The sequence below is a fragment of the Pelophylax lessonae genome (genome assembly GCF_965119305.1).
Source record: "Pelophylax lessonae genome assembly, chromosome: 3".
Taxonomy (NCBI): Eukaryota; Metazoa; Chordata; class Amphibia; order Anura; family Ranidae; genus Pelophylax; species Pelophylax lessonae.
Genome location: NC_138770.1, coordinates 641,215,098 through 641,243,072, shown reverse-complemented (window position 1 = coordinate 641,243,072; position 27,975 = coordinate 641,215,098). Strand labels below are relative to the sequence as shown.

The window sequence follows — 27,975 nt, the reverse complement described above, 5'->3', positions numbered from 1 at the left end:
TTCTGGTGTTCAAAAGCAATTGGGCTCTACAGTGCCGGGCAGTGAGCACAGGGCCCACTACAGGACGTTGGCCCTCAGGCCACCCTCATGAAGTCTGTTTCTGATTGTTTGGTCAGAGACATTCACACCAGTGACCTGCTGGAGGTCATGTTGTAGGGCTCTGGCAGGGCTCATCCATCTCTTCCTTGCACAAAGGAACAGATACCGGTCCTGCTGATGGGTTAAGGACCTTCTATGGCCCTGTCCAGCTCTCCTAGAGCAACTGCCTGTCTCCTGGAATCTCCTCCATGCTCTTGAGACTGTGCTGGGAGACACAGCAAACCTTCTGGCAATGGCACGTATTGATGTGCCATCCTGGAGGAGATGGACTGCCTGTGCAACCTCTATAGGCTCCAGGTATCGCCAACTCATGCTACCAGTAGTGACACTGACCCTAGCCAAATGCAAAACTAGCCAAAAACAGTGAGAAAAGAGGAGTAGGGAAAAATAAAAAGGTCAGCTGCCTCCACCTGTAAAACTTATTCTCGTTTTGAAAGTTGCCTCCTTGTTGTCCATCTAGTGCAACTTTTATTTTCATTAACACCAAAGCAGCTGAAACTGATTAACAACCCCCTTTGCTACTTAACTGATCAGGTAAATAGCCCAGGAGTTTAACTGACTTGATGCTATACTCTGAATAAAAAGTGTTCCTTTAATTTTTTTGAGCAGTGTATATTATTAGTATTTGTATCACTTGGTATTGTATAGTCCCATAATTCCTCCTTCCTTCCATTTTCAATGATATGCTGCTTGTTTAACTGGCCCTTGTCTCAACTGGCCCTAGTATGTGTATGTATGCATGTGAGTTAGGGACTTACAAAGTAAGCTCCATGAGGGCAGGGACTGATGTGACTGTACAGTATGTAAATTGTTTGCACTATAAAAAGACATGTAATAAAATAAAGTGCCTTGAAAAAGTATTCATACCCCTTGAAATTTTCCACATTTTGTCATGTTACAACTAACAACGTAAGTGTATTTTATTGGGATTTTATGTGATAGACCAACACAAAGTGGCACATAATTGTAAAGTGGAAGAAAAATGATAAATCGTTTTCAATTTTTTTTTACAAATAAATATCTGAAAAGTGTTGCGTGCATTTGTATTCACCCCCTTTTACTCTGATACCCCTAACTAAAATCTGGTGGAACCAATTGCCTTCAGAAGTCACATAATTAGTAAATAGAGTCCACCTGTATGTAATGTAATCTCAATATAAATACAGCTGTTCTGTGAAGCTCTCAGAGGTTTGTCAGAGAACCGTAGTAAACAAACAGCATCATGAAGGCCAAAGAATACACCGACAGGTAAGGGATAAAGTTGTGGATAAGTTTAGAAAAGGGTTAGGTAATAAAAAAAATAATTCCAAGCTTTAAACATCTCACGGAGCACTGTTCAACTGCAAACCTACCAAGACATGGCCGTCCACCTAAACTGAAGGCCGGGCAAGGAGAGCATTAATCAGAGAAGCAGCCAAGAGGCCCATGGTAACTCTGGAGGAGCTGCAGAGATCCACAGCTCAGGTGGGAGAATCTGTCCACAGGACAACTATTAGTCACACACACTACAAATCTGTCCTTTATGGAAGAGCGGCATTGTTGAAAAAGGCCATGAGAAGTCGGTTTGCAGTTTGCGAGAAGCCATGTGGGGGACACCGCAAACACGTGGAAGAAGGTGCTTCAGTCGGACGAGACCAAAATGGAACTTTTTGGCCTAAAAGCAAACCGCTATGTGTGGCGGAAAACTAACCCTGCACATCACCCTGAACACACCATCCCCACCGTGAAACATGGTGGTGGCAGCCTCATGTCTTGGAGATGCTTTTCTTCAGCAGGGACAGGGAAGCTGCTCAGAGTTGATTGGAAGATGAATGGAGCCAAATACAATGAAATCTTAGAGGAAAATCTGGTAGAGTCTGCAAAAGACTTGACACTGGGGCGGAGGTTCACCTTCCACTTCACTGCATAGATGTGCAAACTGGTAGTGACATCCCCAAAAAGACTTGCAGCTGTAATTGCAGAGAAAGGTGGTTCTACAAAGTATTGACTCAGGGGGGCTGAATACAAAAACAAGCCACACTTTTCACATATTTATCATTTTCCTTCCACTTCACAATTACGGACCACTTTGTGTTGGTCTATTACATAGAATTCCAATAAAATATATTTACGTTTTTGGTTGTAACATGAAAATTTCAAGGGGTATGAATACTTTTTCAAGGCACTGTATATGTCTTGTGGTGGAGCTGTACTGTATGTACAGATCATGATCTCTAAAGCAGAAAATATATATATTTTTTTTACATCGTCCATTCAAATATCTCTCCTGCACTGGCCACAGTTGACTAATGCAGCTTCCAGGAAGCCGCCTGAAGTGACGGTTCTCTTCCTGTTATGTATTCTGGCAGGATTTAGACGTCAGTAGGATAAATGCACAGGAGAAGAGAAATGTAGAGTGATCCTTTATTTCTCTTCGAGTATACTGCAGAACACATCTGATTTGTCAAAGAGTCACCATCTGACCCCCACACTATAGCCAGGTCCACCAAGCAGCTCCAACTGAGAATTGTGGCTATTACTCCCATTCCTGAGAGTTTAGCAGCAAAAATACTACACTGATCATGGTGCTCACTCCTGCACATCAGCAATAAAATGAGTATTGTTACTCTAACTGAATTGACTGCTTAGGGCAGGGGTGGGGAACCTATGGCCCGTGGGCCGTATGCGGCCCCCGAAGCCATCTGATCCGGCCCTGCCATTGGGCTGCCTCCGGAGGGGAAGGGGAGTGGGAGCGCCTCCTGATTACACACAGAGTGGGTTCCTCTGCTTACCCGCTGTCATACAAAGTCACGCCTCCTACCTATGATAGATAGCACAGTGGTGATGTCTATCATAGGAGTCGGTCCAGGAGGCGTGACTTTGTAGGAGAGTGCCCGCTCCGGGTAAGCAGAGGAACCCGCTCTGTGTGTAATCAGGAGGCGCTCTAATCCCCATTGCTCAGCATTGATGGGGGACACTAATCATTCTACATTGATTGGGGCACTAATCACTCTGCATTGATGGGGGCACTAATCACTCTGCATTGATGGGGCACTAATCATTCTGCATTGATGGGGGCACTAATCATTCTGCACTGATGGGGGCACTAATCACTCTGCATTGATGGGGGGCACTAATCCTTCTGCATTAATTGGGGCACTAATCACTCTGCATTGATGGGGGCAATAATCACTCTGCATTGATGGGGGCACTAATAACTCTGCATTAAGGGGGCACTAATCACTCTGCATTGATTGGGACACTAATCACTCTGCACTAAGGGGGCACTAATCACTCTGCATTGATTGGGACACTAATCACTCTGCATTAAGGGGGCACTAATCACTCTGCATTTGTTGGGACACTAATCACTCTGCATTGATTAGGGCACTAATCACTCTGCATTGATATATGGGGCACTCATCACTCTGCATTGATGGGGGCACTAATCACTCTGCATTAAGGGGGGCAAACCTGGAAAACCAGTTGCCAGTAGCATCATCATCAATACCAGCTAACATCACACACCTCACCAAAGAGAAGCAGTTGCAGCCATCACATTAGGGGTGAGTTAATTAAATGTTTGACCCACTATAACAGGCACATTTTTAAGTTGATCATTTTTTACGGCCCCCGAATGATTTTAAAAATACCCAAATGGCCCTCGGCAGAAAAAAGGTTCCCCACCCTTGGCTTAGGGGTAGACATGGATGGATTAAAGGCTGCTGATAAAATACAGATGGGTCACAGGTGTGTCATTCAAGATACCCCTTATAGTTTTGTTTTCATAAAGCAGAACTAAGCGTTTAAAATCCTTGGGCTGCTAGCATTAGTAAACAGAAAGAAAGGTACATTTAAATTACTTGTTTGAAACTTTTTTTTTTGCATTTCTTCAGTTGCTTCCTGATTTCTGGCCTAGGCCAAAATTATGTCATACGTCTTCATGGGCATTTTATTTCTTTCATCTGGAGGAGGAGAGGATGGGCTTTCTCAGCTAAGCACACCCTCCTGCCTGCATGCCTGAGCTAAGGGCAGATGGATTCCAGGAAGTAAATTGTACATGAATTATCTGCCCATGCTCAAGATGGTTGTGGCTAGAAATGCTGGGGGGGGGGGGGGGTTCAAAGTGGTTTCTTAACAAAAAGCATGGAGACAGAGGAGTTTGCTTTGAATAATAAAAATGAATTAAATAGCGTTTTCAGTATGTGGTGCTCAGTTATAGGCAAGTTCCACATTAATGACTTTACATTATTGAGTTGCAGATTTGGCAAATGTGAATTGTTTGAAAACAATATGCAACTAGCTTGAATTCTCCTTTAAAGAAGAAGTATTATCACATTTAAAAACTTCTAGTCAATACCCCCCCCCAAGTGAAGGTAGCACTTGTTCCCACTGTAAATTGTGGACCATTGTGTATTCAAAATTATATTGTTATTCCTCTTTGTGCTATGCTGTAGCTCCACCCTAGGCTGAAGCCCAATTTCTGGGCTTTGCTGCACAGCACTGTAGCAACGCCCCTACTCTCTGTAAAAAGAATTGTGCAGAGTTCTAGCCTTACACTGACTGTGTCTAAATAGTTTTTATACCTTCCTCATGAGCTGCCCGGATGTGTCTTGGGAAGGAACCCTTTTCTAACATGCACCTCCGGTCAATTAAATATTGGCCTGTTTGTGAGCAGCATGGTCGGACATTGGTGGAGGGGCAGATCGCCCAGCAACATGGCCACAGACCAGAACTGGACTAAGTCCTTCATGCCTTGGTCCCCTGGGGGAACGATCTATGATTTTTCAACCTTATGATACTTCTTTAAAAAGACACAACCAATCAGGGTTTACTTTTAGGTATATGTTCGTTCAAAAATGACTACCGACTGGTTGCCTCTTGTTGTTCCCTTGCCAAACCTGTATAGCAGAGGTCTCCAAACATTCTAAACAAAGGGCTGGTTTACTGTCCTTCAGACTTTAGGTGGGCCGTACTTGCCAGTGGAGCAGTGGCGTAGCGTGGGGGGTGCAGGGGGGGCCGGCCGCACCGGGCGCAACATCTGGGGGGGCGCATTCCCGCAGTGTCACTCTGTCTGACAAAGTATCACACGCTGTCTGCGATTGCCGATTGCCGCCATGTTTAGGCTGGGAGATGTCCAGCGGGCGCCCTATGGATGAAATAGTGGTGTAGTGGGCAGTGTAGTGTAGTGGACAGTGTAGTGCAGTGGGAAGTGTAGTGTAGTGTAGTGGGCAGTGTATTGTAGTGTAGTGTAGTGGGCAGTGTATTGTCGTGTAGTGTAGTGGGCAGTGTAGTGGGCAGTGTATTGTAGTGTAGTGTAGTGGGCAGTGTAGTGTAGTGCAGTGGGCAGTGTAGTGTAGTGAACAGTGTAGTGCAGTGGGCAGTGTAGTGCAGTGGGCAGTGTAGTGTAGTGCAGTGTATTGTAGTGTAGTGTAGTGGGCAGTGTAGTGTAGTGGGCAGTGTAGTGTAGTGGGCAGTATAGTGTAGTGTAGTGGGCAGTGTAGTGTAGTGGGCAGTGTAGTGTAGTGGGCAGTGTAGTGTAGTGGGCAGTGTAGTGTAGTGGGCAGTGCAGTGTATTGGACAGTGTAGTGTATTGGACAGTGTAGTGTAGTGCAGTGGGCAGTGTATTGTAGTGTAGTGGGCAGTGTAGTGTAGTGGGCAGTGTAGTGTAGTATAGTGGGCAGTGTAATGTAGTGTAGTGGGCAGTGTAGTGCAGAGGGCAGTGTATCGTAGTGTAGTGCAGTGGGCAGTGTAGTGTAGTGGGCGGTGTAGTGTAGTGGGCAGTGTAGTGTAGTGCAGTGGGCAGTGCAGTGGGAAGTGTAGTGCAGTGGGCAGTGTAGTGCAGTGGGCAATGTAGTGGGCAGTGTAGTGTAGTGGTCAGGTAGGTCAGTGTAAGGGTCAGTGTCGTGGACAGGTAGGTCAGTATAGAGGTCAGTGTAGTGGCCAGTATAGGAATAAGGTAGGTTAGCGTAGTGGGCAGGTAGGTCAGTATAGGAATCAGGCTGGTCAGTACTATTGTAGGAAGACACTCAGGAAGTGCTAAAAGTTCGCAGGTTAGGGGGCGCAAATTACTTGCCTTGCCCCTGGCGCTGACAACCCACGCTACGCCACTGCAGTGGAGGTAGAAAATGCCCTAGCGTCAATGGGAGTCAAAAAATGACATAGTGCCTGTGGTCAGTGGAAGGAGGAATAGTGCTCCATCATTGGTATTATTGGGATGAATAGTGCCAAATTGTTTATATTAGTGGGAGGAGTTTTGCCCCACTGCTGGTGTTGGTGAGAGGAAAGGTTCCCCACTGTTGGTGTCAGTGGAAGAAATGGTGCCCGCTTGTTGGTGTCAGTGGAAGGAATAAAGGCAAGCAAAGGGCCACATTTAGCTCACAGACCACAGTTTGGAGACCATTGCTGTAAAGGAAGGGCAGAGTTAACCCCAAATAATCTCATACACACTTCCACTTATGCCAGTGGCCACAAAAGTGCATTTTCAGCTACAGCATACTAATATTCTTACAAAAACATAACACTATCCCTTAGTAAAGCTGGCACAAAGCATTAATCACTTAATAAAATTCCCATCATGCACCAGGGACTTGTAACTTACCATATAAAATCTCTGCAGTGTGAGCAGTACGTTGGTTGCCTAAGGTATGTTGCCATAAATTTGTGCCCGTTAACTTGATGAACCCTACGCCGCACTGCACCCTGCCGTTTTCTGGGGCGCATTCGCTCCCTGAAGACCCGTTCCTCATTTTCTTTTGGAGCTAAAAAATAAAACATACAAAAGAAAGTCAGTATGTGGATAAACAACAAAAAGTAAAACAAGGGCTATAAAAGTTATTCAGGCCAAGCTCAAACTAGATACAAAAACAGCACAAATGTGTCAGTTGAAATCCTGAAACTCCAGAATGGGATCACAGAACCACACTTTTGAATGACACATAATGCTGGTACATCCTGGGTGGGGGTGCCATTTGGCATGCTCACCCTGGGCTCTAGATTACCTCCCAGCACTGTACACAGTGGTAAATGACAGCCCACTCCTTTCCTCCTCCCCCATGCCCACTAACCAGCTAAACATGGGATATTACATCTTAATTCATGGAGGCTTCACCTCCCTGTTATTCTAAACACATACACACAATAGAGACACAGGCAGGAGGGCTGTATCACAGCCTGTGATTGATATAAAACCACTCACAAAATTGCCAAAAATAATAAAGATTTTATTTCAAATAATTATTTGAACGACAATTTTCAATTTAAATTGAAACCAGTTATTTATTTTAATTTTTTTATTTTTATTTAGAACATGTGACTAGCAGTAGAGTATTAGAAGCTCCTCCTGACACTGTTTCCTTGCAGACAGGCTGGGAGAGAGCTGGGTCACGTGACAGCTGCATATAGAAGAAAAAGGTACTTAGATTTTTTTTTTTTTTTTTTTAATAATCACAGTGCCATCATCCATATACAGAAATAGAAGGGATACTATAAATTAAACAGTGTGAGTTTAGGATTACTGCAATGACTGAAAATGTGCACTCATGTTTTACACTCTACCAATTACATAAGCAGGAGGATCCATCGAGTGCAGAGCCTGTCCTGTCTAATGGGGTGTAGAACAGGTCGCTTGAGGCCATTCTCCGCACATTACTCCAGGTCTTTAGCTATGCAGATCAATATTAATCAGCTGGGCAGAAAACTCGATGGCTGGAGAGCACATCTCAAGGTCAGCGTATCATTTTAATGAGAAGCGGCCAATGCGACTCACCAGTTCATTGCTCTCTGTCTGCTTAATAAAATGTCAGCTGTGCCCAACCTTTCCATGCAGAGAAATCCACCATGGAACTGGAAGGGTCATTTTGTAGGATTCCCCGCTGACGCGCTCAGCCAATTCTGGCAAAGTGAGAACATTCCTCTTATCAAAGCTCTGCAAAGAATTCATTTTCTGACAACAAATCCCGCAGTTTAAGTGCTTTGCTGACATTCAAGGTGAAGTGTTGAGAGAGATCAAGCTAAAGAAGAGGCCTAGTCTACTGGAAATGTAGGATATTATTTTATAATAAGGAGCTGCTGAACCAATCCAATACATCTAATTATCATTTTACCTCCTTTTCTTTACGTACGGCTTTTCCATGGTTTGATATCTGAAAACATTTTACGTGGAATTCCTAAAAAGTGTTGTGGACACTATATAGAACTGTGTAGTGCCTTTGCATAACAAATGTTGGTGCCTGCGACAACTTCTTGTACTTGTTGGAAATAGGAACATGAATCTTTTGCATGGGGGGTTGGCAGCACTGAGACTGGATTGCTCAGCCCTCGGGCCCAGCAGAGTTATTGGCTGCTATGACGCTGTCTTCTGTATAGCGTCATTGGTTGCTATGTTGCTGTCGTCTGCATAGTGTCAATGGTTGCTATGATGCTGTCATGTGCATAGTGCCAATGGTTGCTATGATGCTGTCATGTGCATAGTGCCAATGGTTGCTATGATGCTGTCATGTGCATAGTGTCAGTGGTTGTTATGATGCTGTTGTCTGCATGGCATCATTGATTGCTATGATGTGGTTGTTGATATAGCTTTATTGATTGCTATGTTGCTGTTGCCTGCATAGCGTCATTGGTTGCTATGATGCTGTCGCCTGCATAGCGTCATTGGTTGCTATGATGCTGTCGCCTGCATAGCGTCATTGGTTGCTATGATACTGTCACCTGCATAGTGTCATTGGTTGCTATGATGCTGACGCCTGCATAGCGTCATTGGTTGCTATGATGCTGACGCCTGCATAGCGTCATTGGTTGCTATGATGCTGTCGCCTGCATAGCGTCATTGGTTGCTATGATGCTTTTGTCTGCATAGCGTCATTGGTTGCTATGATGCTGTCATCTGCATAGTGTCATCAGTCATTATGCTGCTGTCGGTTTAATATCATGATGCATCCCCAGCCCATTTAACTGCTGGCTGGAGGATTCCTGTCATTGACCAAATATGGCCACTGCCATATTTTGGTATTTACGTCCAGGCTGCACAGTGTCACTGGTTGCTATGATGCTGTTGGCTGCACAGTGTCATTGGTTGTTAGGCTGTGTAGCATGATACATCCCTGGCCCCATTTAGTTACCAGAGGATTCCCGTCATTGACCAAACATGGCTATTACCATCTTTGGGTAATCATGTTCAGGCCGCACAGCATCATTTGTTGCTATGAAGCAGTTGTCTACATAGCATCATCGGTCATTAGGCTGCTTTCAGATTTGTAGCCTGACGCATCCATAGCCCCTTTTAACTGCGGGCCAGAGGTTTCTTGTCATTGACCAAATATGACCATTGCCTTATTTAGGTAATGACATCCGGGCCACACAGTGTCAATGGTTGCTATGAGGCTTTCTGCTGCATAGTGTCATTGGTTGTTAGGCTGCTGTCGGCTGTGTAGCATGACGCATTCCCGACCCCATTCAGCTGCCGGCAAAGAGATTCTCGTCATTGACCAAATATGGTCATTGCCATATATAGGTAATGACGTCAGCCAGCACACCTGGCCCCTAATATACATTTAACTGTCAGCCGGGGAAACGGTAAAGCAGAAGCTGAATGGGGCCAGGCATGCGTCATTGATTGCTAGGACACCGGCGCCCCCTACAGCCCACAAGCCATTAACAAAACATGACTACATGCCCCACTCTGGGCACTGGGGTCTCTTTGTATGCCAACTCAGAGTTGGTCCTAGTTACCTCCAGTTTCATCATCTACAAACTGGTGGCAATTTGTCTCAGTCATAATGACAGATGAGCAGGAAGGGAGGTATTCTTTTGTGCTTCAAGTGGATTTTTTTTTCCTGGTTCAGATATGCACTGCTATATTATGTTGAAAGGAAAGAGCACCCACACAAATTGTTTTCCACACGTGATCAGGGCAGCCATCAGAAATTTTGGGGCCCCTTACACAGCTTTGGGCCTGGGCCCCCCTGGGACCGACCACCTGGCCACTGAATGCCTACAGGAGGGAGAAGAGGACAAGCGAGCCTTTAGTGGCTGCAGGAGGTAAATGGAGTGATCGGTTCCTCTGAGTCAGTGGCGTAGCGTGGGTTGTCAGCAGCCGGGGCAAGGCAAGTAATTTGCGCCCCCTAACCCGCGGGATTTTAGCACTCGAGTCTCTTCCACTAGATTAGTTAAAGAAACCCTTACCCCCTAAGCACATGTATTGTTTGTTATGAAAGCAAACATTGCCCCCTTTCAATGCCGAGAGACCAGCGTGCCCCCTTTCAATGAAGAATGACCAACGTGCCCCCTTTCAATGCAGAGAGACCAGCGTGCCCCCTTTCAATGCAGAGAGACCAGCGTGCCCCCTTTCAATGCAGAGAGACCAGCGTGCCCCCTTTTAATGCAGAATGACCAGCGTGCCCCCTTTTAATGCAGAATGACCAGCGTGCCCCCTTTCAGTACAGAATGACCAGCGTGCCCCCTTTCAATGCAGAATTGGCCAGGAGGAGGAGGATCCGTGTGGCAATAGCGAATTTTCATTTGCTATTGTCACACAATGGGTGGGCTCGGGGCGCACTGCTCTGCGCCCTGGGTCCACCCTTTTCTGAAGCCTATTAGAGCTATGAACTCAATGCATCCGGCGCCCCGCATGTAGATTAGGGTGCCAGACGCATGGATGGGGGGACGGCGCCCCTGCGCCCCCCAACGCACCAGCCGCCTCTGATGGACAGGTGAGGCACAGTCCAGCCCGCCCGACCCGCCATTTTCAGCCATAGGGCAGCCGCAGACAGTGTGTGAACTGTGTATGTCAGAGTCAGACAGAGTGACACTGCGAATGCGCCCCCCCAGATGTTGCGCCCGGTGCGGCCGGCCCCCCCTGCACCCCCCACGCTACGCCACTGCTCTGAGTCTATATGCTGCCCCCCTATCCAGGGGGCCGCACGGGCCCCTGGAGCATGGGGCCAGGCTGCACATGTCCCCAGTGGATGGGATCAGTGGCAGCGGTGGTCGATGGGATCAGTGGTGGGGTTGATGGGGATGATGTCAGCCAGTAATGGCACCAGGCCCCGCTCTCAACTGTGCATGCAAGGAGAATTCCCGCACATGTGCATCGCCTAAACAAGAGGCTGCCACTGATATAAGCAGAAATGCCAAATAGAGCAGCCATACATCAAAACTAGAAGAAGCGGCGGGCAGAGGGCTGCGCGGCGCACCCCCCCCCCACCCCTTTCCAAAGTGGTGGAACACCAGTGCTCCGTTCCCGGCCCCTCGGGATGCCTGGGCCCCTTACAGGTGCATGGGCTGTCCCCCACCTGATGGTGGCCCTGCACGTGATTGACCATTAGATATACAGTTTAGATGGAAGCAACGATTTACAGGATTCTTTAATGTTTCATAGAGAGGAGTTTCAAATATTTCAGGCCTCGAATGGAATGCAAAGAATCCAATTCAAAGCTCCTGGAATCTTCCCCAATAAGATCTCTGCATACCAATCTCCATCACAGCTTCTATACATCAGGAATCTACATGCAAACGTCTGAATGCTTCTTGGGAATGGACTAAATTTTATAAAAACAGCCACATCCCTACCAAAAAGAGAAAATAAAAGCAGTAAAAATACACGCAGACACTGGGTGGTCGTGGCTGAAGTGCATTGCCAGGGGGGCACAGTCAGTGGATTGCTAATGCTGGTGGTCAGCAAACACTGCAGAAAATGCATTCCGTTTACCTTCATAGCCCAATTTTAATGGCATTATTTTATAAATCTCTTCCCTTCTCCACATTTAAAATAAAAAAAGTGCTCAGCAGTGCCGGGACAAGGTCACCTAGCACCCAGGGTGAAGATACCAAACTAAAATCAAGAAATAAACAAAGGCCCACCGGTCTAGCGCAATATCCTCAAAACCAACGACGTTAATAAATGAAAGTACAAATTCATATTCACAAACATAGGTTCGACCAAGGCACATCAACACTAATGTTACAGCATCGAGATTGTCGCATCACAGATATGAAGTCCTGGCTGACGTGTTTCGAGGTCTTGCCTCTTCCTCAGAGGAGAGAAGATACCGAACGATGCACCATCACCCAAACGCATGAGCATTAAGCGTTAGCACAAGTCCCTCCCCAAAATAAAAAAAAAAATGTGAGCACTAATCTTCACACTTACCCCCTAAGCATAAATTCACTTTGCAGGCCAAAATTCTCAAACAAAAGTTTCCCCTATTCCAATAAAAATCCCCCTCCCAGCTCAAATTCTCTCCCTCCCCAAATTCCCCCTCCTAACACAAATGCTCTATGCCTCAAATTTCCCCTCTGAACATAAATTTCCCCCCCCCCCCCCCATCCACTCTCCTAGCACTGATCCTCCTCCCTAAATTCCCCTTCCTAACACCAATTGACCCTCCTAGTACAAATCCCCCCCCCATCCAAATCACTTCTTCTAGCACAACCTCTCTCAAATCCCCACTGCGCCCACGGCAGCCACCCCTCCTGCCCATCCCTTGTCCTGGCCCCGTGCTCAGTCTCTCTATGCTCCAGCACTGCACTCCTAGTCCTTCTCTTCCAGTCAGCCTCACTTAACCCACCTCCTGTGAGCCCATGTTGTCAAGGGTATGCCCCCTACCACTACCCAGGACTCACAGGAGTTTGATGCAGAGAACAGCGCCCAGGACCACTACATGGTGGTGTTCTCTGCATCGTAGATGACCAACCACTTCAGCCGCAGGAAGAAGAGGATCCCGGGACGTCATGTAACCAGATCGAAGGCCAGTCCCACAAATTGGATTTAGGTCTGGACTTTGACTGGGCCATTCTAACACATGAATATGCTTGGATCTAAACCATTCCATTGTAGCTCTGGCTGTATGTTTAGGGTCATTCTCCTGCTGGAAGGTGAACTTCCGCCCCAGTCTCAAGTCTTTTGCAGACTCTAAGGCCCCTTTCACACAGGCGGACCTTTCAGATCTGAACGGTCCCCCCATGCATTCCTATGGGGCATCGGATGTCAACGGAGACAAGTCCACTGACATCCGACCCGATCCGATCTGGCAAATCTGGACAGATGGAAACCCTATTTTCCATCTGTCCAGCGGATCGGATGGGATCGAATGAGAACGGACCGACTGTCTGTTCCCATCTGATTTCCCCATAGAGATGCATGGGGAACTGACAGCTGTGTCTACGCACACAGCGCGGAGACACCGCTGTCATCCTTCTGCTCAGCGGGGGATCGGCGGCTCGATCCCACGCTGAGAAAAACGGAATCCGTCCGACGGATAGTGTGAAAGGGGCCTAACAGGTTTTCTTCTAAGATTGCACAAACAAATGGTTACTGCCCACACCAGTAATTGGTCTCTGCAGCAAGAAGCATGTGCTTCCATTGTTGGAGACTCACAGAATTTAGAGTTAGGACCACAGATAATGGGGTGCTTTGTCGGGGCTCTGTGGCTTACGCATCTTTTTGCAAATGTGAGCAACTAAACCGTTTAACGCATACAGTTGGACAGGTCAATTTGGTTAGTCGCAGACTGGTCGGTAAGGAGAGTTTGGAATCTTCTTGTGCCTTGTTTCCTGCTAAGACTGCCCTGTATTTGGCTCCATCCATCTTCCCATCAACTCTGACCAGCTTCCCTGTCCCTGCTGAAGAAAAGCATTCCCACAACATGATGCTGCCACCACCATGTTTTCACAGTGAGGATGGTGTGTTCAGGATGATGTGCAGGGTTAGTTTTCCACCACACAGCTTTTTGCTTTTAGGCCAAAAAGTTCAATTTTGGGCTCATTTGACCAGAACACCTTCTTCCACACGTTTGCTGTGTCCCCCACATGGCTTCTCGCAAACTGCAAACCCAACTTCTCATGGCCTTCTTTCAAGAATGGCTTTCTTCTTGCCACTCTTCCAAAAAGGGCAGATTTGTGGAGTGTACGACTAATAGTTGTCCTGTGGACAGATTCTCCCACCTGAGCTGTGCATCTCTGCAGCTCCTCCAGAGTTACCATGGGCCTCTTCTCTGATTCTCTGCTGCTTCTCTGATTAATGCTCTCCTTGCCCAGCCTGTCAGTTTAGGTGGACGGCCAGGTCTTGGTAGGTTTGCAGTTGTTCCATACTCTTTATATTTTTTCCCATGATGGATTGAACAGTGCTCCGTGAGATGTTCAAAACTTGGGATATTTTTTATAACCTAACCCTGCTTTAAATGTCTCCACAATTTTATCCCTGATCTGTCTGGTGTGTTCCTTGTTCCATGATGCGGTTTGTTCACCAAGATTCTCTAACAAACCTCTGAGAGCTTCACAGAACAGCTGTATTAATACGGAGATTAAATTACACACAGGTGGACTCCATTTACTAATTAGGTGACTTCTGAAGGCAATTGGTTCAACTTGATTTTAGTTAGGTGTATCAGAGTAAAGAGAGCTGAATACAAATGCACGCCACACTTTTCAGATATTTATTTTTAAAAAATTTGGAAAACCATTTATCATTTTCCTTCCACTTCACAATTACAGTGCCTTGCGAAAGTATTCGGCCCCCTTGAACTTTGCGACCTTTTGCCACATTTCAGGCTTCAAACATGAAGATATAAAACTGTAATTTTTTGTGAAGAATCAACAAGTGGGACACAATCATGAAGTGGAACGAAATTTATTGGATATTTCAAACTTTGTTAACAAATAAACTGAAAAATTGGGGGTGCAAAATTATTCAGCCCCTTTACTTTCAGTGCAGCAAACTCTCTCCAGAAGTTCAGTGAGGATCTCTGAATGATCCAATGTTGACCTAAATGACTAATGATGATAAATAGAATCCACCTGTGTGTAATCAAGTCTCCGTATAAATGCACCTGCACTGTGATAGTCTCAGAGGTCCATTTAAAGCGCAGAGAGCATCATGAAGAACAAGGACCACACCAGGCAGGTCCGAGATAATGTTGTGGAGAAGTTTAAAGCCGGATTTGGATACAAAAATATTTCCCAAGCTTTAAACATCCCAAGGAGCACTGTGCAAGCAATAATATTGAAATGGAAGGAGTATCAGACCACTGCAAATCTACAAAGACCTGGCCGTCCCTCTAAACTTTCAGCTCATACAAGGAGAAGACTGATCAGAGATGCAGCCAAGAGGCCCATGATCACTCTGGATGAACTGCAGAGATCTGCAGCTGAGGTGGGAGACTCTGTCCATAGGACAACAATCACTCGTATACTGCACAAATCTGGCCTTTATTGAAGAGTGGCAAGAAGAAAGCCATTTCTTAAAGATATCCATAAAAAGTGTTGTTTAAAGTTTGCCACAAGCCACCTGGGAGACACAGCAAACATGTGGAAGAAGGTGCTCTGGTCAGATGAAACCAAAATCAAACTTTTTGGCAACAATGCAAAACGTTATGTTTGGCGTAAAAGCAACACAGCTCATCACCCTGAACACACCATCCCGACTGTCAAACATGGTGGTGGCAGCATCATGGTTTGGGCCTGCTTTTCTTCAGCAGGGACAGGGAAGATGGTTAAAATTGATGGGAAGATGGATGGAGCCAAATACAGGACCATTCTGGAAGAAAACCTGATGGAGTCTGCAAAAGACCTGAGACTGGGACGGAGATTTGTCTTCCAACAAGACAATGATCCAAAACATAAAGCAAAATCTACAATGGAATGGTTCCCAAATAAACATATCCAGGTGTTAGAATGGCCAAGTCAAAGTCCAGACCTGAATCCAATCGAAAATCTGTGGAAAGAACTGAAAACGCCTGTTCACAAACGCTCTCCATCAAACCTCACTGAGCTCGAGTGGTTTTGCAAGGAGGTATGGGCATAAATTCAGTCTCTCGATGTGAAAAACTGATAGAGACATACCCCAAGCGACTTACAGCTGTAATCGCAGCAAAAGGTGGCGCTACAAAGTATTAACTTAAGGGGGTCGAATAATTTTGCACGCCCAACTTTTCAGTTTTTTGTTAAAGTTTGAAATATCCAATAAATTTCGTTCCACTTCATGATTGTGTCCCACTTGTTGATTCTTCACAAAAAAATTACAGTTTTATATCTTTATGTTTGAAGCCTGAAATGTGGCAAAAAGTCGCAAAGTTCAAGGGGGCCTAATACTTTCGCAAGGCACTGTATATGCCGCTTTGTGTTGGTCTATCACATAAAATCCCAATAAAATACATTTACATTCTGGTTGTAACATGACAAAATGTGGAAAATGTCAAGAGGTATGAATACTTTTTCAAGGCACTATATGCGCTAGGACTGCCTTGGACAATGCTGCCCAATGGGGCTGGTGTGAACGAACCCTAAAAGTGCAATGTTGGATTGTAGCTACTGAAACAGAACTTTAGAATACAGGTTAATGGAATAGTAAGACTGTAGTTTTATACCAGTATTAACCAGCAGAGGGCACCCAAGGATGGGATAAAACACTAAACTACAAATAGCAGTCCTTTGCGTAAGTAGAACTAAACTCTCACATAAGAATTCTTTGGGTTTGATTTACTAAAACTGGAGAGTGCGAAATCTGGCGCAGCTCTTTATAGAAACCAATCAGCTTCCAGGTTTTTTTGTCAAAGCTTAACTGAACAAGCTGAAGTTAGAAGCGGATTGGCTGCAATGCACTGCTGCACCAGATTTTGCATTCTCTTATTTTAGTAAATCACCCCCTTTGCATTGTATTGTAAGAATAAATAGCACCACAGATCATCTGCAAAATCTGCCATAACCCCAGTATTTTTTTACTGGGCGGGGGGTCCTGCTCCTTATAAAGGTGGTCCCAGCGGTGGGATCACTCTTATGGGCGGCGGGAGAGGTGCCCCCCTGTCGCTTCCTGGTGTTTTTCCCCGCTTACCGGAGCCGTCGGTAGAGGGGAACACAATCCGGTCCTTTCCCCTCCTAGGCAGGAAGTCGAGTGAGGGTAAGCTGACCCCTACTTGATTCTATGGCCTTGGAGGACTGGAGCAACGTCAAAAGTCGCTTCTTCCCATCGGAAGGGCCCATTTTTTATCATGATGAAAAAAAAATGGATTTTTGTAAAATCTTACCGTAAAATCCTTTTCTCTTAGCTCATCGACAGACGTAGTCCTCGGTGATACACCACCTTCGGGTTATGTTACCTCCGCAGGAGCAGGACTAGACAGGAAATTAAAAAGCTCTGGCCACACCCTAGGGGCAGTCCCAGAGGGTATATCCTCTCTCTCTCTGCCTCAGCAAATCAGTTATGTGAAAAAGCAGTGCTTAGAGAATTTAACCCAACCCAACTCCAAAACAGAGGGGCGGGGACTACGTCTGTCGATGAGCTAAGAGAAAAGGATTTTACGGTAAGATTTTACAAAAATCCATTTTTCTCTAGCGCTCATCGACAGACGTAGTCCTCGGTGATACACCACCTTCGGGACGTCCCAGAGCAGTATCACAACTGAGGGGTGGGAAAATGGAAATCAAATCCCAATCTAGAAGGCCCAACCGGTGCCAACTAGAAGTTTACAATGCTCATCCTTAATGATGAGACTCAACAAAAAAATTTTCAAACAGAAAAAAACCCTCGAGGTAGACCACCGGTCTCCTCAAATTGCGGCCTGCAAAACCTTGCGGCCAAATGAGGCATCCGCCGATGCCGTCACATCAATTTTATAGAATTTAGTAAAGGTATGTACCGACGACCAAGTGGCCGCCTTACATACCTGGACCACTGACGCCTGATGGCGAAAGGCCCAGGAAGTACTGAGCGCTCGAGTGGAGTGCGCCCTAACAGGGAACGGAGGACTCTGACCCTTAATAGAATAAGCCTGTACCACCGTTTGTCTAATCCATTTGGCAATGGTCGCGGCAGATGCAGGCAAACCCTTTCTGGGGCCATCCGTGATCACAAAAAGTGAATCCGTCTTACGGAATGATTCCGTAGCTTTCAGGTATACCCTGATTGCCCGAACCACATCCAAGGAATGCAACGCATGTTCCCGATGATGCTTGGGCTGAGGACACAAGGAAGGTAGTACAATATCTTCATTCAGATGAAAATCTGAAACCACCTTAGGAAGAAAAGATGGCTTAGGATGAAGTACTACCTTATCCCTATGAATCACTAGGTATGGGGACTGGCATGATAATGCAGCCAGTTCTGACACCCTGCGAGCAGAAGTAATAGCCACCAAGAAGACCACCTTCTGGGATAAAGTAAGCAAGGGAATCTCCCTGATGTTTTCAAAGGGAGGTTTCTGTAGAACCGACAAAACCAAATTAAGATCCCAGGGCGGTAAGGGCGCGCGGACTGGAGGAGCCAGGTGCCGCACCCCCTGGATGAAATTCCGCACCAAGGATTTGGTAGCTAAAGGTTTCTGAAAGAAGATTGCCAATGCTGAAACTTGACCCTTGATGGTGCTCAAGGCTAGCTTCTGCTCAACCCCTTGTTGCAAAAAGGCCAATATTCGAGACACCGAATAGGTACGTGGAGGAAATCCTAAAGATTCGCACCACGCAATATAAGTCTTCCATGTGTGATAATAGACTTTGCTGGAAGTCGCTTTCCTTGCTTTAATAAGGGTAGGAATGACTGAAGTAGACAAACCTCTGTCCTTCAGTACTTGGGTCTCAATGGCCAGGCCATTAAAACCAGCGACTGTAAAGCACGAAGGTAAATAGGTCCTTGAGACTACAGACACTCCCTGAGACGAAGTTCCCACGGAACGTCTGCGACTAACATGTCCAAGTCGGCCAGGCCGGCTTGAAGAGGCCAGCCTAGAATTTCTAGGACCACTGGCGCTGATTGGATCTGAACCAGGCGTCCCTAGAGCTATCTGGCCCCGACCATCCGAGAAAGTCTGGTCGTTTTTTGTTCCCACACATTTATCAGATACCTGATAGTTATCAGGAAAGGTGATCTTTTCTGGTTGAACCTCAGGGACCGAAGTCACCCGACTAGAGGCTACTTGGCCTATCTGGTCAATCAGATCCGATTCCTGTGAGGTATCGGGACTAATCTTAGGAAAAGGTAAAGGAAAAGATCTATACAGGGAACGGTAACTACCGCTTCCTGTACTTAAATGTTGGAAGGGAAGAATCGCACCGGTAGTAGTGGTTGATGCTCGATCTAATGTCCTGAATACCGGTGAAAACGTCCCCCCACCCTGAAATCGGGTGGGGGCGCACCTTCAGGCTGTGTACTCCTTTACTTCGGGTTTGGCTGGGTTGGTCCTCTGCTTGTCCGACCAGCCCTTCTTGAACCCTCCTGGAGGAGTCTTGCCTTTCCCGGAAGTACCAGCCGGGCGCCCTTTATGGGCGGTAAAGAAAGGTCCTCGCTTGTTGCGAGGTTCCTTAGCTTTTGCAGCCTGTGGCAAAAAAGTACTCTTGCCCCCGGTGGCATCCTTAATGATTTCATCTAGGTTGGCTCCAAATAGACGATTCCCCTGGAAAGGGAGATTGGTCAAAGTCTTTTTGGAACCTAGGTCAGCTGACCAGCATTTTAACCACAGCACACGTCTGAGGATCACTGCTAACTTAGATGCATGCCCTAACAAGGGAGTAGTGTCCAAGGCTGCGTCACAGATAAACCGTAGCCCTTGTATGATCTGTTCTATCAAATCAGATGTCTCCTGGGGAATATCTTTTCCCCTAAGATCTTGGCGTACCATTTTCGCCCATTCTGTAAGTGTCTGGGAAACTAGACCAATAACAATTACTGGTCTAAATGCTGACCCTATCAGAGAAAAGATAGTGCGGGACTCTGCTTCTATCTTTCGATCCACCGGATCCTTAAAGGACGAAGTGTCCTCCACTGGAATAACCGTGGCTTTATTCAGCCTGGAAATAGGCGGATCCACGACTGGTGGTACCGTCCATTTCTTAATGATGGATTCCTCAAACGGATAGCGTCTAGCAATACGCTTGGAAATAGTAAAGGTACGTTTAGAATGTTCCCATTCTCCTTTAATCTGATTTCCAAAACATTTAGGTACAGGAAAAGCCTTCGCCGTCTTGATGGGCTTATTAGTCCCAAAAGGCCTCTCTGTTTCAGTTGCCTCTGCCGGTAAAGCCTCAAGTTTTAAGGTTTCTTGCACTGCCACAACTAGTGCGTCCACCAATGCTTCTTCCTGAATTATAGCAGGAGAAGAAGCGTCCTCCTCACTGTCTGAGGGGGCTTTACCTGGGATAGCAGCCCTTGCAGAGGAACCTGCAACTGCAGTGACCATCTCTGAATCAGAGTCAGAGGTGTCAGATAGTATAGGGGTAGGCGGGGGTCGCTTCCTTGACCCCCGTCCCTGACAGGCCGCCTCCACCCGAGCCACCATAGACTCCAAAATTGCTGTAAATGACTCTATACTCTGTACACCGGCGGGTCCCGAGGCCCCCTCGAGGGAAACAGGTGGGGGAATATGTGTGGCAGGGTCCATAATAACTCCAGTTACTTCCTGGATGATATAATTCAAAGTAAAGAAAAAACTTTTTTTTTTTTTTTTTTTTTTTTTTGACCCTCAGCGCCACAAAAAAAAAAAAACCCCTTAGTGTTACCTGCTAGGGATCCCTATCGATCGAGAGAGAGAGAGATAGACCCCCAGGCTCACCACTTGATGTTCAGAGTTGAACTGCAACAGCTTACAGCGCTGTCTTGACAAACAGGAAGTCTTTTGGCTGGCTGCCCAGGAAGAAAGGAGGCGGCTCCGCCCCTCTGCACGCCTTCCGGCGCCTCCCCCAAGCTCCACGAGGTGTAGAATCACCTAAAACATGGCCGCCCCCATGCTGGAGACACGAGGCTACGCCAAAATGGCGGCTCGTGCGATCCAGCAAAAAAAATGGCGGCGGCCTGTGCTGACTAGCGGTGTGCTGCAGGCACACAACACTCTCTCTGCATGGGGATATGGCGTGGTTGGCGGTACCGGCCCTGGCGGACCGCATGGCCATTCGGGAGGCCTGCTATTAGCTGGAGATCTGACTTGGAAGGCAGTCTACATGTCCATGGCTTCTGACTGGTAGGTAGCTTATACTTAACCCATAAGATTCCCAGAATGCCACAGATTACATCTTTAAAAACATGTATACAATAGATTGTTAGCTCCCAAACCAAGCCTCCTGGCTTTTTCCACACATAAAATCACACTCAAAGTAGGAGGATTTGTGACATGTTATAGGATAGAAAGAAACTCTTTCTTACCATACAGAGAGGGGCCCGCGTTCACCACAAAACCCGTCAGGGAAAAAGGGGGAACATACTACTCACCATACCGGACCAGGCGGGCACCAACTCCTGACAGTACCCCTCTCCACCGGGGCGGGAGGGCTGTCGACCGATACGGACGCCGTGACTCATGGTCTTTGGCGTTTCAGCGAGACGTTTAACTCGCGGGTTCAGTCCTTTTAATGGGACTTTGTCGCGGCCGACCCAGCGCGGAGCTATGGCCTGCACGCGCTCGTAGGCTGAACTGGGGTGACCACCGGATCTCAACATCCAGCCCGTCGCCCAGTTCAGCTTTCTTGCTTGAAGATCTCACAGGAACACTGGAGAAAAAAAGCTGTCCAAAAATCCTTTTAGAAAAAAATTCTTGCCAGGACCTAAGATCCCAGCAAGGTATCTAGGTCCTTACTCCTAACTAGACAGAAAATAACTGATTTGCTGAGGCAGAGAGAGAGAGGATATACCCTCTGGGACTGCCCCTAGGGTGTGGCCAGAGCTTTTTAATTTCCTGTCTAGTCCTGCTCCTGCGGAGGTAACATAACCCGAAGGTGGTGTATCACCGAGGACTACGTCTGTCGATGAGCGCTAGAGAAAGGACATTTTGTTTTTGCTTTTTAGTGCAGATGTGAGATGTGAGGTCTTTTTGACCCCAGATCTCTCATTAAAGAGGACCTGTTCACATTCCTTGTAATAGGAATAAAAGATCAAAAAATTTTTTTTTAAAGGAACAGTAAAAAATAAAAATGTAAAATAAATAAGAAAGAAAAATGTAAAGCGCCCTGTCTCTCCAAACTCGTGCGCAGAAGCAAACACAGATCACATAATTACTGAATTAGGGACTCGTTTAGACTGCCATATAGGAGCCTTTAACCACTTCTGGACCAAAAGGTTTTACCCCCTTAAAGACCAGGCCATTTTTTTTAAATCTGGCACTGCGTTACATTAACTGACAATTGCGTGGTCCTGTGACGCTGTACCCAAATAAATGGATGTCCTTTTTTCCCCACAATTAGAGCTTTCTTTTGGTGGTATTTGATCACCTCTGTGGTTTTTATTTTTTGTGCTATAAACAAAAAAAAGCCAGATATTTCTGAAAACAAAACAAAAAAAAAACCCCAATATTTTTTACTTTTTGCGATAAAACACAGCCAATAAAAAAAAATTAAAAATCTTATTTTTTCATCATTTTAGGCCAATATGTATTCTGCCACATATTTTTGGTAAAAAAAAAAGTGCATATTTATTGTTTGCGCAAAAGTTATCATGCCTACAAAACTAGGGGATGGATTTATTGCATTTTTATTTATTTTTTTTTTACTTGTAATGGCAGCGATCAGCGATTTTTAGCAGGACTGCGGACAGATTGGACACCTGACACTTTTGAGGGGACCAGTGACATTACTACAGTAATCAGTGGTAAAAATATGCACTTTTACTGACACTGGCAGGGAAGGGGCCAATCAAAGAGTTAAGTGTGTCCCTAGGGGGTGCTTTCTAACTATGTGGGGGGTGGACTCTCTAGATGAACACAGATATGTGTTTTTCTGAATAGCAGGAACACAGGATCCCTGTGTTCAGCTGTGACAGAACAGCGGTCTGCCATGTTTACATAGGCAGACTGCCATTCTGTCTCTATGGGGAGCGATCGCGGGTGGCCTGCGGACACCGTGTCCGCCGGACCCACTGATTGGCTCCCCCTCTGGCAAATCGGTGAGGGCACCCCCACTGGCTATTACACGAAATAGTGTACAGGTACGTCGTTTCGTGTAATACAGCTGACCTGCCATAGTATATGTACATTGAATATGGAAGAATAAGGACATCTGAGGCCGAACTAGAAGTACAGTGAGAGGGACAACGTCGGTTTAACGGTATTTTAGCATAAGCTGATTTTTCAAAAAAATAAATAAAATTTATATTTCTTGGTTGGGGGGGGGGGGGGGTTGGACAATTTATTATAAAAAAAAAAAAATAGTTCAGAGTTGGCCTTCACAGTCAAAAAGATGTAGCTGAGGGTTTGCCAATTTAATAATAATTGTAAATATTCTTCTGAGATTTTTTTCCAGAAATTTTGAAATGGCAACATTTCAGTGTACAGCTCTCCAATTCACAGCGATCACAGCTCAGGAACCGCGATGCAGGAGGTTCATCCATTAGCACTTTGCCAAGTTATTTTAAGGAACACAACTTAATTGGTGTGTCTGCTAAGTTCTATGCCCATGATCTTAATCAAATAGAAATCATGCTGTTAAAAGAAAACATGGCTTTTGTGCAGAACCTCTGCTTTAAAGCAGGAATAATTCCCAAAACCAAAAATGTAATATTTTGCAGTTTATCAATCATTGGATGTGGTGGCTGCATCAGTTTTCTTTTCCACCTCCATTCTCACCTGGTGATCTGGTCAGTAACACCCTCCTATATTAGTGAGACACCACTTTGGAAGAACGAGCACAGGAGGCACAGCAGCATTGTCAGTCCGGGGAGGGGGTGCTAAATTTGTTGTCAGCAGGGCAACATTGTGTCTCCGCCCCCTACCCACCTTCTAGCACTGACCCTTGGTTCTACCCTCTACCCAGCTCTCAGTACAGCCCTGTTTGGAGAATATAGGGCCAAGTATTATTTTGTAGTGTAATGTATGGAATTTGGTAATAAAAAGAAAAGCAATAAAATAGATCCCAGCAGCCAGCAGCAATAGAACCCCCAGCAGCAGCAACAGATCTCCTAGCAGCAAGCATCAATAGACTCTCCAGCAGCCAGCAACAGTAGACCCCTCCCTAAGCAGTAGATCTCTTCCAGCAACAATTAACCCCCAGTAACAAAAGATCCTCCACCAGCAACATTAGATTGGCGAGCAAAAATAGATCCCCTTCAGCAACAATAAATCCCCCCCCAGCAGCCAGCATTAGTAGACCCTCCAGCACCCCTTGCCATGGCATACCACCCAGCATCAGTAGACCCTCCAGCACCCCTTGCCATGGCATACACCCCCAGCAGCCAGCATCAGTAGATCCTCCAGCACCCATTGCCATGGCATAGCACCCAGCAGCCAGCATCAGTAGACCCTCCAGCACCCCTTGCCATGGCATACACCCCCAGCAGCCAGCATCAGTAGACCCTCCAGCACCCCTTGCCATGGCATACACCCCCAGCAGCCAGCATCAGTAGATCCTCCAGCACCCCTTGCCATGGCATACCACCCAGCAGCCAGCCTCAGTAGACCCTCCAGCACCCCTTGCCATGGCATACCCTCCCCAGCAGCCAGCATCAGTAGATCCTCCAGCACCCCTTGCCATGACACACCCCCCCAGCAACTAGTAGGTTTGCTTTAGGGTTTAATACTGAGCGATTCCTGTGCGGGTTCCTGCACCGCATTAGAATCACAGGCAGTACAGACTGCACTCTGCCAAGTCACAGAGCTGGCTCCCAAAACCAAGATGGCAGCACTAAGGTCCAGCAGCAATGACAACAACTGGCTGCAGGAAGACAGTGCTGAACTCCAAGGGGCTGGTAAGAACCTTATTTTTTAATGGTAACAGCTACTATATATATATATATATATATATATATTTTTTTTTTTAAAGCCAATGTAACCTGCAGATGTTGCAAAAAAGAAAAAAAAAACCTCAATGCAATGGCATAATGTGCTAATGTGCATTGTATACTAGCACATTAAACAATACTCACCTTGGAACGAAGCCCTCCAGTGCTGTAATGTCACCGTAGAAAGGGCTGACATGTCCCCCCTGTATTTCTTCTGGGTTTGCACGCTCCAGCTATGTGATCGGCCGAAGCCGCAAAAACGTCACTCCCACGCATGTGCGCAGGAGCCCTCAGGTTCCGAGAGGAGGCTGTGAAGTTACAGGAAGGTATGCCGGACCTTCAGGGTGCATGCACAAGTGATGTCACTCAGTGCCATCTTAAGAGCATTAAAGGGCCCCAGGCAAGGCAGTGCACTGGGGCCCTGCCTACACAATCACCCACGAGAATAAAAATGCAAATTATCGATAAGGCGATATTTATTGGTACAGCAGTGCCAGGCTAATGACAGCTTCCAAGTTCATTGGCTGGGTCCGGTGAGCACACACACGGATGGGAGTCAGACTCGACTGTCCTGTATGTTCCTGTTCCCATGGAGACGGACAGGCATTCCTGCAGTTGTGGGCTTCCCTTCCATGGCCCAAGTGGCCTGACAGCAGCGCAGGGCCGACAGGCGCTTGCCACCTGCTAAGTTAGGCGGCGGGATGCACATGGAAATCGGGACTAATGCTTGGCTGGGTCTGGGTCCCTGGGCAGGTGGGGCCCCTGAGCGACTGCCCAGCGTGCCCATTCGGTAAGATGGCCCTGATGTCACCGGCTGCACCCAGGGTGAATATCTCCTAAACGGTGCAGGTTTAGGGGATATTCATTTTACCTACTAAAAATTTCCAAGCGGGGTTTACAACCGCTTTAAGAGTGAAGTTCCTCTGTAACGTGACAAAGCAAGCAGTAAATAATAAAATAAAATAAAAAGGTACCTTTAGCATATACTGTAAATCCGGATTAGATCGCAGCGCACACAAGAGACAGTGCCTAGCCAGGGGCGTAACTACAGGGGTTGCAGGAGTTGCAATTGCTACCAGGCCCTATGCTCCAGGGGGCCCGGTAGCAAACCAGTGTGTGAACTTCCAGGATCTCAAAAGGTCACACTTGCGACCGGGCCCTGGCATTGCACCACTGTGGGGAGGCCCCAAGATTGCAGGAAGGGGGCCCACTGCAGAACTTGTGAAAGAATCCTGCTGCGGGACCATAATAAAAGGCCATGCAACGAGAGTAAAGAGTCCCAGGATTAGTGGGAAGAGCCCCGGGCTTGAAGGGAAGGGCCCAGGCCAGGGGTCTGGGGGGCCCTTCATGGTTTCTTGCATCGGGGCCCTGAAGGTTCTAGTTACGCCTCTGTGCCTATCCACACTGTATTCTCATAGACTTATAGGTTCAGATCAGGAGTCCCCATCATAGGACCATCCCATCCAGTCCTGCTTTTGATCACTGGATCACAATGAAGGTGTCAATTGGTGGTGGGAGTTCTCTGCAGGATTCCATCAGCTATACTGGCTTGGCAGCTACCAAGCAAGGCACAGGTGTAGGCCAAAAAAGTTCAAAAAAGGGAGCCTTTAAAGTCTTCTACTGCCCTAATGTAGAACTATAGGTAAAACTTTTTTTTTTCCATTTTGGATAGAGTAAGGGAGGGTTTTATGCACTTTAAGGTTTATTTTTGTCTTCTTTGTCCCATTAGGGAGATTTACCTTAACCACTTGCTGACCAGCCACCGCAGATATACGGCGGCAGGTTATTTATTTGTTTAATTTTTTTACTAGTAATGGCGGCGATCAGCGATTTTTAGCAGGAGTGCGACATTGCGGCAGACAGATCGGACCCCTAACTGACATTTTTTACACTTTTGGGGGGGACCAGTGACATTACTACAGTAATCAGTGCTAAAAATGTACGTCATTTCGTGGTAGCGATCATGGGGGCGCGCGCCCATTCGCCAGCGGAGAAGAGGATCTGCGGGGCCGGTGGCCGCGATTTCCGCCGGCACCCGCGATCACTCCCGGTGGAGACAGAACGGCGGTCTGCTGTTGTAAACACAGCAGACCATTGTTCTGTCAGCAATCAATGCAGAGCTCCTGTGTTCCTCCTATTTAGTCCATAAGCCCATCCCCCACAGTTAGAAAACACCCCCTAGGCATACATTAAACCCTTTGTTCACCCCTAGGTTAACCCCTTCCCTGCCAGAGCCATTATTACAATAACGGTGCATATTTTTAGCACTGATTACTGTAGTAAAGTCACTGGTCCCCCCAAAAGTATAAAAAATGTCAGTTACATGTCCGATCTATCCACAGCAATGTGGCAGTCCCGTTAAAAATTACTGATCGCCGCCATTACTAGTAAAAAAGAAATAAAAATGACATAAATCTATCCCCTAGTTTGTAGACGCGATAACTTTTGGGCAAACCAATCAAAATGCACTTATTGGGATTTTTTTTATTATAAAATCATATGTAGCAGAACACAATTTGGCCTAAAATAATTTAAAAAAATTAGATTGTTTTACATTTTTTTTGGGAATGTTATATAGCAGAAAGTGAAAAATATTTTTTTTTCATAATTTTTTTTTTGTTTATAGCGCAAAAAAATAAAAATTGTAGAGGTGATCAAATATCACCAAAAGAAAGCTCAATTTGTGGGGAAAAAAGGACATCAATTTTATTTGTGTACAGCTTCGCACGACCGCGCAATTGTCAGTTAAAGTAACACAGTGCCGAATTGCAAAAAAAAATGGCCTGGTCATTCAGGGGGAAAATCTTCCAGTCCAGAACTGGATAAGGAGGAAGCAAACTCTCTTTTTACTTGTAGCTATAATGCTTACCTGTAGATACTGTGAATATCTCCTAAACTTGCACAGTTTAGGAGATATTCACACTGCATGCAGCCAATGACGTCACCAGTGCATGCGATCTGAAGGACCGGCTTACCATGCTGGACCTTCATGGCCCGTGTCGTAAACGGCGGCTCTTGCACACATGTGACGGTATTGCGGCTACTGCCACACGCTGGAGCCGCTAACCTGCAGGAAACACAGAGGAAGATGTCAGCCATCTCTGCTTCGTTGTAAGGTATTTCATAATGAGCTAGTATGCGATGCGATGCATACTAGCTCATTAGCCTTTGTCTTACAGGTTGTTTTTTTTTTTAAACAAAGCCCCCCCCCCCCA

General features: G+C 46.4%; 1 protein-coding gene across 2 annotated transcripts in view; it reads right to left on the bottom strand.

Annotated features, from left to right (window-relative positions):
• The window catches only part of PRKCE (protein kinase C epsilon), a 670,827-nt gene that overhangs the window by 307,943 nt on the left and 334,909 nt on the right, over positions 1-27,975 (bottom strand). For both annotated transcript variants that reach the window (XM_082249847.1, XM_082249848.1), the window contains exon 3: positions 6,680-6,839. In XM_082249847.1, the coding sequence (XP_082105973.1) occupies positions 6,680-6,839 (160 nt within the window). The remainder of the gene's footprint in view (positions 1-6,679; positions 6,840-27,975) is intronic.